The sequence below is a fragment of the Budorcas taxicolor genome, chromosome 21 (genome assembly GCF_023091745.1).
Source record: "Budorcas taxicolor isolate Tak-1 chromosome 21, Takin1.1, whole genome shotgun sequence".
In the NCBI taxonomy this organism is placed as follows: Eukaryota; Metazoa; Chordata; class Mammalia; order Artiodactyla; family Bovidae; genus Budorcas; species Budorcas taxicolor.
This window is the reverse complement of record NC_068930.1, coordinates 31110266-31122661: the sequence shown is the minus strand read 5'-3', so window position 1 is coordinate 31122661 and position 12396 is coordinate 31110266. Positions and strand designations below refer to the sequence as shown.

The 12396-nt window shown below is 44.9% G+C and overlaps 1 protein-coding gene across 1 annotated transcript in view; it reads left to right on the top strand.

Annotated features, from left to right (window-relative positions):
• TMC3 (transmembrane channel like 3) overlaps nt 1-6243 on the top strand; it is a 54535-nt gene extending 48292 nt beyond the window's left edge. The window contains exon 22 of the mRNA XM_052659448.1: nt 5409-6243. Within this exon, the coding sequence (XP_052515408.1) occupies nt 5409-6243 (835 nt within the window). The remainder of the gene's footprint in view (nt 1-5408) is intronic.
• The last annotated feature ends 6153 nt before the right edge of the window (nt 6244-12396 follow it).

Sequence of the window (12396 nt, the reverse complement as noted above, 5' to 3'; positions counted from 1 at the left end):
CGACTCTGTGCGACCCCATAGACGGCAGCCCAACAGGCTCCCCAGTCCCTGGGATTCTCCAGGCAAGAACACTGGAGTGGGTTGCCATTTCCTTCCCCAATTCATGAAAGTGAAAAGTGAAAGTGAAGTTGCTCAGTCATGTCCGATCCTCAGCGACCCCATGGACTGCAGCCTTCCAGGCTCCTCCGTCCATGGGATTTTCCAGGCAAGAGTACTGGAGTGGGGTGCCATTGCCTTATCCGTTTATTTGGCTGCACCAGGTCTTAGTTGCACCATGTGGAATCTATTTCCCTGAACAGGGATCAAACCCATGCCCCCTGCATGGGGAACACAGAGTCTTAACCACTGGACCACAAGGAAAATCCCATAAACTGGTATTGATGACAAACCACTTTTTAAATTGACTTAAAAAGAACAATTCTTGTATTTCTGGGATAAACCACACCTGGTGACAATGTATAATTCTTTTTATTTATTAAGAAACAAACTATGTTCCTGAGCATTCTTGGTTATAGTATTGCCTAAGACCTACACCAGTTTAAAAAAAAAAAGTTTGCAGTTCTTAGTCAGTTAAATCCCTCCATTAAAAGGAGACAATGGCATTGAAAAGAATGAAACAATGCTATTTGCAGCAACGTGGATGGACCAAGAGACTGACACACCGAGCAAAGTAAGTTAGACAGAGAGGGAGAGATACCGCATGACACACTCTGTATGTGGAATCTAAAAAGAAGTGACACAGATGGACTTCCAAACCAGAAAGAGACTCGTAGGGTTAGAGAACAAGCTGATGGTCGCCAGGGGGTTGAGGGGAAAGAGTGAGGGAAGGGAGGGGTAAGAACTCTGGGATGGACATGTACACACCGCTATGTTTAAAGTGGATAACCAACAAGGACCTACTACTGTATAGCACAGGGAAATCTGCTCAATGTCATATGGCAACCTGGATGAGCAAGGAGTTTCGGGGAGAATGGATACATGTAGATGTAAAAGCTAAAGTTAAAAAAAAGAGGATACACTGCAGTAGATTAAAAAAAAGAGACAATGGTATTTGTATAAAAAAAGTGGTTACTGTGTGAGGTGATGAATGTGTTCATTAGCTTGAGTGTGCTAATTATTTCACAATATATACATATATTAAATCAAGTTGTGTACTTGAAACATATATAATTTTTATATGTCAATTATACCTCAATAAAGATGAGGTATATATTACTATACTAGTAATTGAAAAGGTCCATTACTATTCCACTATGCAGACCCACTATGATTTATTTAACCAATCTCCACTTATTATATTTTTGGTTTGGGGATATAGGGAGAATGTTATTTAAAAAATTAAAAAAAAAAAATAAAGAATGTACCATAGCAGAGACTAAGCATGAACAAAGGTATGATATTATAAGGAAGCGAAGGATCTTTGGAAAATGACCATAGGAAAGGGAGCCTGGAAGGGCTTTCCTGGTGGCTCAGGAGTAAAGAATCCACCAGCAATGCAGGAGACGTGGGTTCGATCCCTGGGTAGGGAAGATCCCCTGGGGATGGAAATGGCAGCCTACTCCATATTCTTGCCTGGAGAATCCCATGGACAGAGTGCACCTGAGAGAGGGGTCTGTGGGGTCACAAAGAGTCAGACATGACCAAGCAACTGAACACACACACACACACACACACACACACACACACACACAGAGCCTGGGAGGGAGGCAGGAGATGAGGCTGGAAAGAAGTGCGATGCTGAACCACTAAGGCCTTTGAGTCTCTTTGGAATTAGTCTCTTTATTATTATTATAATAAATATAGTTGATATACAAAGTCACGTTAGTAAGTGATTCAGTTATATAAACATAGATATATACATATAACTTCCCTGGTGACTCAGGGTAGAGAATCTGCCTGCAATTTGGGAGACTCGGGTTCAATACTTGGGTCAGGAAGATCCCCTGGAGAAGAGAATGGTTAACCAGTCCAGTATTCTTGCCTAGAAAATCCCATGGACAGAGGAGTCTGGTGAGCTACAGTCCGTGGGGTCACAAAGAGTCAGACAAGTGATTTTCCCTTTCTTTTTACCTCATGCTTTTGCAGATTCTTTTTCATGATAGGTTATTACAAGATACTGACTATTGTTCCCTATACTATACAGTAGGTCCTTGTTGTTTAAATTTTTTATCTTTTTTTGTTTGTTTGTTTTCACTCCAGACTGACCATATATTGGCAAGATCTTTTATATTTTAGTTCTAGGCTGGCTAAGTTATTGGCAAGACCATTTCTGCATTATATGGGTCAATTATTTCAATTGTACCTACACATAAGAAAGCAGAACCCTGCAGTCTTTTTATGGAGACTGGATATCAAAAAGGACGCACTGGCCCTAACTTATATGGAGAATTATATTTGATCAGAATGTAACACAGTGAAAACAATATAGATAAAATATAGGAGGGTTATTTGGCAGGGAGGATTGTCTTGTTTTAAAGACAGTAAGTTAACAGGAATTGTCTTTGTGTATATATTGGGTTCTGGCAAGGAGGAGGGATTCCAGTAGTCCTCGAGAGGTGTTGGTTGGAAAAAAAACAAAAAACTCACAACCTAAAGTTTGAGAATTATGTTTTATTCAGCAGACTTACTGAGGACTTGGGCTTCCCTAGTAGCTCAGATGGTAAAGAATCCACTTGCAATGCAGGAGACCCAGGCTCAATCCCTGGGTCAGGAAGATCCCCTGGAGAAGGGAATGGGAACTCACTCCAGTATTCTTGCCTGGAGAATCCCACGTGCAGAGGAGCCTGGCGGGCTACAGTCCATGGGGTCACAGAGTCAGACATGACTGAGTGACTAATACACACACACACACACACACACACACACACACACACACACACAGTGAGGACTATGGCCTAGGACATGGCATCTCAGATAGTTCTGAGGGACTGTTCCAAAGAGGTAAGGGAGAAGTCAGAATACATAGGAAGTTTTGCTGGAAAAAAACCGTGCAGTGGAACATCAGAGGATAACTGCCAGGTGCAAAATACAGACACCTCAACTTAATGATTTTGGTGCTTTAAAAAAATTTTTATTGGAGTATAATTGCTTTTCAATATTGTGTTTATTTCTGCTGCACAACAACATGAGTCAGCCATATGTATTCATATATCCCCTCCCTCTTGAGCCTTCCTCCATACCCTCATCCCACTTTTCTAGGTCATCAGAGAGCACCAAGCTGAGCTCCCTATTCTTCTATGGAAAGATGCAGGAGTCTAGGCTCATTGAAATCATTCATTTGATTTGAATCTCAGCTACCTAGGGCCAGTATCTTGTTTTTCTCTGTTCTGAAATTCCCTCAGGCTGCACTGTTTTGGGTAGCTGCTGTGCCTGATGGCTTTACATTCTTGGTTTAAAGAAATGGCAGGTGACATTCTTTTTTTTTTTTTAGTGCAACAACAGAAATGTATTGTCTCTTGGTTATGTAGACTGGAAGTCTGAGCCTAAGTTGTTTGCAGGGCCCTGTTGCCACTGAAGGCTCTAGAGAAGGATCTGTTCCAAGCTTGTCCTGGCTTCCGGTAGTTCCTTGACTTGTGGTAGTGTAACTGAAGGTGACAATCTTCGTCCATACATCACGGGGAGGAACTGTCCAAGAATCTGGACAGCTACATGGCAGAGATGACCAGGGGCAATGTTCACAGAATGCACCCCACAATTCCTAGACACACTATGTTGTCCTTGTGGTTTAGTCACTCAGTCATGTCTGACTCTGTGATCCCATGGACTGTAGTGCACCAGGCTCCTCTGTCCCTGGGATTTCCCAGGCAAGAAAACTCTAGTGGGTTTCCATTTCCTCCTCCAGGGAAGCTTCCCAACCCAAGGATCCAACCTGCATCTCCTGTGCCTCCTGCATTGCAGGTTGATTCTTTACCTCTGAGTCACTGGGGAAGCCCCTAGGCCTAAAGAATTCTGGAGATGTTGAATGGGGTGAGTGTATTCTTCACATGAGAAGGACATGAATTTGGGGGGCCAAAAGCCAGAATGTTATGGACCAAACAGTATCCCCACAAAATTTATATACCGAAGCCCTAACCACCTGTATTTGGAGACAGGGTCTTTAAGGAGCTTAGAGGTTAAATGGGGCCAAATGGATTAAGAGAGGTGGCTTAATCCAATAGGAAGCATCCTTATAAGAAGTGGAAGAGACACTCAGAACTCTCTCTCCTTCTGTGAGGATGGAGACAGAGGAGCCTGGCAGGCTCAGTCTTGTCCATGGGGTTCCAAAAGAGTAGGATACCACTTAGCAACTAAACAAGAACTACAATGTTAGAAAAGGACTGTCAGCAAGCCAGTAAAATAAGTCTGACCAAAACCAACCCTAAGAACACCTTGATTTTGGACTTCTAGCCGCTAGAGCTGTGAAAAAATAAATTTCTGCCGTTTAAGGCATCCAGTGTGTGCTTTTCTTTTATGATGCCCTGAAGACTATTGGTGCTCCCCAGGTGGCAAAATTGATAAAGACCTGCCTGCCGATGCAGGAGACATAAGAGATGCAAGAGACACAGGTTCGATCCCTGGGTTGGGAAGATTCCTTGGCAGAGGGCATGGCAACCTGCTCCAGTATTCTTGCCTGGAAAATCCTGTGGACAGAGGAGCTTGCCAGGCTACAGTCCATGGGATCACAAGAGTCAGACACTGCTGAGTGACTAACACTACACAGGCTATTACTAATACAGGGTCCTACACATTTCTTGAAAATTTTTCCTAGATGTTTATTATAATGTTATTCAAGGTGGCATTTGGAATAGGGGTTCTGAGACTTTTGCGCACCTATTAATAGTGGTCCTAGCCTGCTATTATTGCTATTGCCTCACATCAGTCTATCTTGTAGCTTCTGTTACTGAGCTGCTGCATTCAAAGGGAACTGACCCTGGTTTACCTTCATATTGGAGGACAAAGACACTACGATTTCCAAATGCTATCCTGAGGTTACGACTGGGAAGTTTAGGATAGGATAGTAAGTTCCCTGAACCAGCCGGTGTGCGGTGTGGTCAGCTCCCTGGGCAGATGAGTTTCCTGAATGTCTTGCAGGAAGTTGGGCGCTCTCCTCTCCCCTGTGGGGAGGGACCCAGATATGTTGGGTTTGATTTGTTACAATATTGCTTCTGTTTTACCTTTTGGTGTTTCGGCCTCATGGCATGTGGGATCTTCGCTCCTCAGCCAGTGATGGAACCCGCATCCCCTGCGGTGGAAACATGGAGTCTTAACCACTGGACCACCAGGGAGGTCCCCACTGGACACTCACTGATACTTCAGAGCAGGTTTTGGTGAAAATGTAGAGGCAGCAGCCACCTGTCCTGCAACGCTTGGATGGCTTGGGGCTCTGAGAACACCAAAGCCACAGGTGTCTAACTGCCTCTGTCTTTTAGGTATCCACGTGGCCCATGTATGAGCACAAGTGACCTCCATAGGAGCAGATCCTGCACACCTGGGATGTTTACAAAGCACATTGAAGATGTTCACTCAGAACCTCTTTTCCGAAAAGATCTTCAGCCAATCAACCATGGGTCAGGGGTCTCAGCTTTGGTGCCACATAGTCCTCGGTCCCACACCCCCAGATACTATCTCATTAATGAACGTGACTCTCAGCAAAAGAAACATTCAACTTTCTGGCCAGAAAGACATTTCAAGATAGACACCTCTGGTGACACTGCGGATATGTACCCCAGGAACATGAGACGGTGTGCACCCCTGGCCTCTCCACAGCTCAGTGAAGAAGAGGAGGAGGTTCCAAGGAGACAGGTGAGCAGACGGGCCTTCCACCCGCGCTCCTTGACCGACCTCCACCGGGTGCATCATTTTTATGTTGGCGAAAGTTCAGAAAGTCAGGCCCTGACTCCTGAGCTCCAGAGACCAACACATTACACATCTTGGAATGATGGCTTTGGGGGTCAACTTGACAGGCCTATGTACATGCACAAAAAAGCACGCTCCCAGAATTTGCAATACCCCCAGCACCCTCCGAAGCCCAGGGTTAAGGCCAAGTTTGAGCCGTCTGTCACAGAATCTGACTTCATGTCAGCAGCATCCAGCAGGGACCAGCAGAACAGTACTTCCAGTACTTCCAGTACCAACCAGTACTTCCAGGTCACCCACAGCCAGCCCAAGTTCCCAAGGTCTGCGGGCCAGTTTGGCCGGAGGAAGGCCATATCGAGGCAGGAGTTGACTGCAGGTCTGAATGACCTGATTTGTTCAAATGTCTAGGGCTTTCTTCTGGCATCCTGTTCCTAGAAATCGCTCCTACTGGTGGAATGTGGTGTGGTTGACAATGCATGGTCCCTCCCCTTCTGGGAAGACAGACAAACACACCCAGCAGATGTGATCTGTGGGGCATATCCAGGCACGTCATCTGTTGGTTGTGGCCCAGAGACCCATTCAGTGTGACTCCAAATCATAAGCAAGCCAGGCAGCTCGTCTAATTGCAAAACCCTCACCTGACATGTCTACTCTTGTCCTGAATCTTAGGAGGGACCTGTTTGTGTTATAATGTTCTCTTGCAGCGCACATAACTCAGTCCTTCCTGATAAGCACCCCAAAATGAGTTGGCTGCTCTTAAAGATTTCATAGTGCTTAATTGCTTCATATTAATAATCAGTTTGATAGTGACCAGAGTAAAATTTATTAAGAATGTAAGATGTTGAAGCTGAAACTCCAATACTTTGGCCACCTGATGTGAAGAGCTGACTCATTTGAAAAGACCCTGATGCTGGGAAAGATTGAAGGCGGGAAGAAAAGGGAACGCAGAGGATGAGATGGTTGGATGGCATCACCGACTCAATGGACATCAGTTTGAGTCAACTCCGGGAGTTGGTGATGGACAGGGAAGCCTGGCGTGCTGCAGTCCATGGGGTCGCAAGGAGTCGGACATGACTGAGCGACTGAACTGAACTGAACTGAACTGAAGAATGTACCAAACTGTTTACCCAGCTATGTATCTGTATTAGGGCTTCCCCCATGGCTCAGCGGGTAAAGAATTGGCCTGCAGTGCTGGAGACAGGAGACACAGGTTGGATCCCTGGGTCCGGCAAGATCCCCTGGAGGAGGAAATGGCAACCCTCTCCAGTATTCTTGCCTGAAAAGTCCCATGGACAGAGGAGCCTGGTGGGCTACAGTCCATGGTGTCGCAAAAAGTCAGACATAACTGAACGACTAAGCACACACATATATCTGTATTAATTAGTCAGGACACTTGGGTTGGAGGTAACAAAATCCCCCAGGTTTATTGGTTCCTTTAACTGGGAGGGATGAGGATCAAGCTAGCTTCAGGCTCAGTGGACCTGGCTATCAAACATCTTCTGGATTTTGTCTTTTCACTTCTCAACTCTACTGTTTGTTGACCTTGTTTTCTCTTACTGCCAACAGGCTTTCTCCATGTAGTAGGTGGAGGACGAATGCACAGACACAGAAAATTCCAGGTTGATGGCACCCAGCCAATTAGCCCCAAGGAAAGAGCAGAGCTATACTCACTTGCACTCCTGTCCTATTTCCATGATAACTCTTTCACTTTAAATTTATCTTTTAAGTTTTCTGTCTCCTCCATCAGACTGTTGAGTTCCTCTGGGAGAGGAATGGTATTTAGTCATTTCTGCAGCCCTGGTAACTGATATATAACAGATTTTGTACTTGTTTTCTCCTTCTCAGTACATAACAAACTTAGTAACTTAAAACAACACTCATTTATTATCCCAGTTTCCATGGTTTACCTGGATGCTCAGCTAGGGTCTCAAGCAAGGTGTCATCCAAGAGCCTGCATCTCATCTGGGGCAAGGAATGTTTTGTGGCTGTTGGCAGCATTCACTTCCTTGGGGTTGTAGGACTGAGGTGTTCTGCTCCCAGAGGCGGCCTGTATTTCCTTACCACATGATCCTCTCCATAGTGTGGCTGTTTGTATCTTCAAGGCTGGCAAGAGAAGGCCTTCCCACATTTGAATCTCTCTCTTGGCAAGACGTGGACTATCTTTTAAACGACTCACCTGATTAGGTCAGGCTCATTCAGCATAATGTCCTTTTGATTCATTCAAAGTTAATTAGAGACCTTAATTATATCTAAATAAATTCACCTTTACCATATAATAGAACCTCATCATGAGTGTGAAATCTTATCAGATTCACAGGTGCCAACATACTCAACAAAATTTTCAGGAAATGTACAACAGGGGCAGGAATCCTGGGGGGCATCTCAGAAGGCTGCCTATCCTAGGTATTTCATGAAACATCTGTTGAGTGTAAATGGATGGATGAATAAACGAGTGGACTGGAGTAATGAATGAATCATAAATGACATGGTAACAAGATTATATTCCAAGATCTACAGCTCGTTCTAACCTCAGAGAAGAATGTAGTATAAATAATGCCACTTTAGAAGTAGACAGCAGTCTTCCCTGGGGACTCAGTGGTAAAGGACCCACCTGCCAATGCAGGGAGCACAGCAGGAAGAGAAGCCACTGCAGTGGGAAGCCTGAGGGTTGCAGCTAGAGAGTGCCAGAACTAGAGAGAGGCCTGTGCAGCAATGAAGGCCGAGCACAGCCAGAAGTAGATGGATGAAGCTTCTAAGAGTAGAAAGTGGACCCAGGTTAGCGCTCCTCACAAACCCATGGAAAAACGTGCAGCGTTTTCACATTTCTTCACAGTGCTTAATTACTTCACATCATGCCCTCCCATACTTTGGCTACCTGATGCAAAAAACCGACTCATTGGAAAAGACCCTGATGGTGGAAAAGACTGAGGGCAGGAGGAGAAGGGAAGGACAGAGGATAAGATGGTTGGGTGGCATCACCAACTCAATGAACGTGAGTTTGAGCAATCTCCAGGAGATGGTGAAGGACATGGAAGCCTGATGTGCAGCTGTCCAGGGGTTGCAAAGAGGCAGACACTACTGAATGACTCAACAACAACAAAATGCCCTCCCGACCATGACAGACCCAGGAGGTTGTGGTGTGTTCCAGATGAAAAGTTTACCCTGCCATGGGAACATCCCTTTGTGATACAGGGGCCTGCAGGAATTCGTCCATGCAGGTACTCTAGTTCACATGCTTGGTCTTGGGGCCGTAGCCTAGAGTTCCCTGGGACATTGAAAAAGCCTAGGTCTGCCCCAGGCAGCAGTACCTGTGTCTCTGTGCGGGTAGGGGAGCATTCCATCCAGCAGGCCTTGCAGCATTCCTAAGAAAACACGAGTTTAGCCAATATTTATCCAGGGTTGCAGATGTGTTCATCAGCTTTCAGTGAGCAACACAGCTCACATGCACTCCAGCACTTAGTATCGGGTATGACTTCAATTTAGAGCAATTTAACAGATGCAGAATAGTACAGAGTCTAGTGTGACAAGCACTCATACTTCTGTTATGTCAACAACTGTTGACATTTTACTTCCATCTAGTCATTTTGTTATTAAAATATTACAGATACCAAAATGTACTCTAATCCCCACACTTAGTTGCATTCCCCCCATGCTACTAATAGTTCAGCATGTGTCCATTCACCACTTGTTTATACTTATATATGTTGTATGCATGTAAATATATATGTATAAACATCCATAAACAATATGTAAGTGTGTCTTAAGTAAGTACTATAATACTGCGTGTGTTGTACATACTTACCTTTTTAATGTCTGCTGAAGAAATAAACAGATCAAGCTCACTAACTGTAACTGCTATGTAGTGTTTCATCATGAATAAACTACACGATATTTATCCATTTCTTACTGATGGACATTGAAATCATTCCCACTTCTTTGCAGCTAAAAATAATATTACACTATTTTATACACTGTCTACTGCACATGTGCCCATGTTGAGTTAGAATTGGATACTGGTAGTTTTTAAGAATTGTTTTTAAAATGATTTTTATTGAAATATAGTTTATTTACAATGTATTAGTTTCAGGTGTACAGCAAAGTGATTCAGTTACATACACAAATATACACAAATATATATTATATAATAATATATAATAATAATTACATATATAAATATATATTCTCTTTTAGATTCTTTTCCATTAGAGGTTACTACAAGATACTAAGTCTAGTTTTTGTGCTATACTACAAGATACTGAGTACAATTTCTGTTCCGTAAATCCTTTTTGATCATCTGTTTTACATGTAGTAGTGTATATATTTTGGAGCTTCCCAGCTGGCTTAGTGGGTAAAGAATCTACCTGCAATGCAGGAAATGCAAACAGATGGGAGTGCCATGCCTGGGTCAGGAAGATCCCCTGGAGGAAGGCATGGCAACCCACTGCAGTATTGCCTGGAGAATCCCATGGACAGAGGAGCCTGGTGGGTTACAGTCCATGGGGTCACAAAGAGTCGGACACAACTGAGAGACTAAGCACGCACATATTACTATATATAAAATAGATAAACATCAAGGACCTACTGCACAGCACAGGAACTACAGTCAATATCTTGTAATAACCTATAATGGAAAAGAATCTGAATCACTTTGCTGTAAAAATATTAGCTACTTAAGGATGATTCTCTTGGTCACTCCCCCGCCCCACCTTTTTTTTTCTGCTGCATTGTGAGGCATGCGGGATCTTAGATCCCTAACCAGGGGTTGAACCCATGCCCCATGAGTTGGGAGCACAGAACATTACCACTGGGCCACCAAGGAAGTCCATCTTGGTTACTTCTTACATTTCTGGATTCATGAATGCCATGAAATTCAAAGAAAAGTTTTCTACACACCTCTAAAAGACTAACTTCCCTAATCTGTGGTGAAGTGAAAGTGAAGTCACTCAGTCGTGTCCGACTCTTTGCAACCCCAGGCTCCTCCGTCCATGGGATTTTCCAGGCAAGAGTACTGGAGTGGGTTGCCATTTGCTTCTCCAGGAGATCTTCCCAACCCAGGGATTAAACCTGGGTCTCCCGCATTGTAGGCAGACGCTTTACCATCTGAGCCACCAGGGAAGCCCATATTTCTTTGAGCCCCTTTTTTGGGGCGGGGCAAGAATACTGGAGTGGGTTGCCATTCCCTTCTCCAGGAGATCTTCCTGACCCAGGGACTGAACCCAGGTCTCCCGCATTGTAGGCAGACACTTTACCGTCTGAGCCACCAGGGTTTTCCTAATACTCTGTAGTTGTGTGTCTGTGTGTTTTTCCTCCTTTTAAGAGTTCACATGTTATTGTACGTATGTTTTAACCTTTGCCCATTTCATAGTAAACACTGCATATCCTTATGGGAAGTGGGAATCAGTAAAGCATATGAGTCAACAAGTGACAGTCAGAAATGTAAACAGGTATGGTGTGTGCCGTAGTTATGCCACTTACCAGCTGTGTTGCCTGGGTCACCCTCACCTGTGCGATACTGTTTTTAAAATAATTTTATTATTTCTACTCTTGGCTGTGCTGGGTCTTCATTGCTGCATGGGCCACTCCCTAGTTGCCATGCGTGGGCTTCTCATTTCAGTGGTTTCTCTCGGTGTGGAGCGCGGGCACTAGGGCACGTGGGCTCAGTAGTTGCGGCTCCTGGACTCTAGAGCACAGGCTAAATAGTTGTGGTGCACAGGCTTAGTTGCGCAGCAGCATGTGGGATCTTCCCTGATAAGGGATCAAACCCATGTTCCCTGCGTCGGCAGGTGAATTCTTAACCACTGAATCATAGGGAAGTGCCAGGCCTCAGTTTCTTAACCCAGGTTGTTCAGTCACTCAGTCATGTCCGACTTTTTTTGACCCCGTGGACTGCAGGCAATTGGAAATAGTTGTCTCTACCTGTGAGGGTTAAATGGCACAACACAGGTAAGGTGGTTGGGACAGTGGGTTCCCAGAGAATAAAGAAGTACCTGTTTGTCGACAGAGTAGATCACCTAGCACCTGCCTGCCTAAGTAAACATGCATACAATTCTTCATCAGTGTCTACATAGAAAGCAAACACTCCATTCAGGAGCTTTTAGGATCAGAGCACTTGGACACTTGGCCCATCCCCCTGGTGGTCTGGTGGTGGTTTGAGTTAGGAATCTCTGGATCCCCTGCCCCATAGGCACTTAGTTAAAATTTATCTTGGACTTGGGTGAGGTGCGCCCTGGACAACTGAGTGACTTGGAGGCCTGACAACCTCCCGGGTTGGGTCTGATCAATGGTATCTACAGATGTCAGTCATTCCTTCTGCCCTGTTGGCTCTGAGCGAGCCTCCAGCAGACTGCTAAACAGGCCGGCTGAGCAGCTTCTGTGGGTGGGTGGCGCTCACTGCCTGGCTCTTGCCAGCTGCTCATCCCGCCCTGTCCCGGCCTCTAGAGACAAAACAGACGAGAGCCTGCCCTCAGCTGGCCCCTGCTGCCAGTGTGCGAAGACCTCAGGGATGAACAGTCTGCCTCTCTGAATATTTCACATATACCCAGGACTGGCATTTTCTGGCAG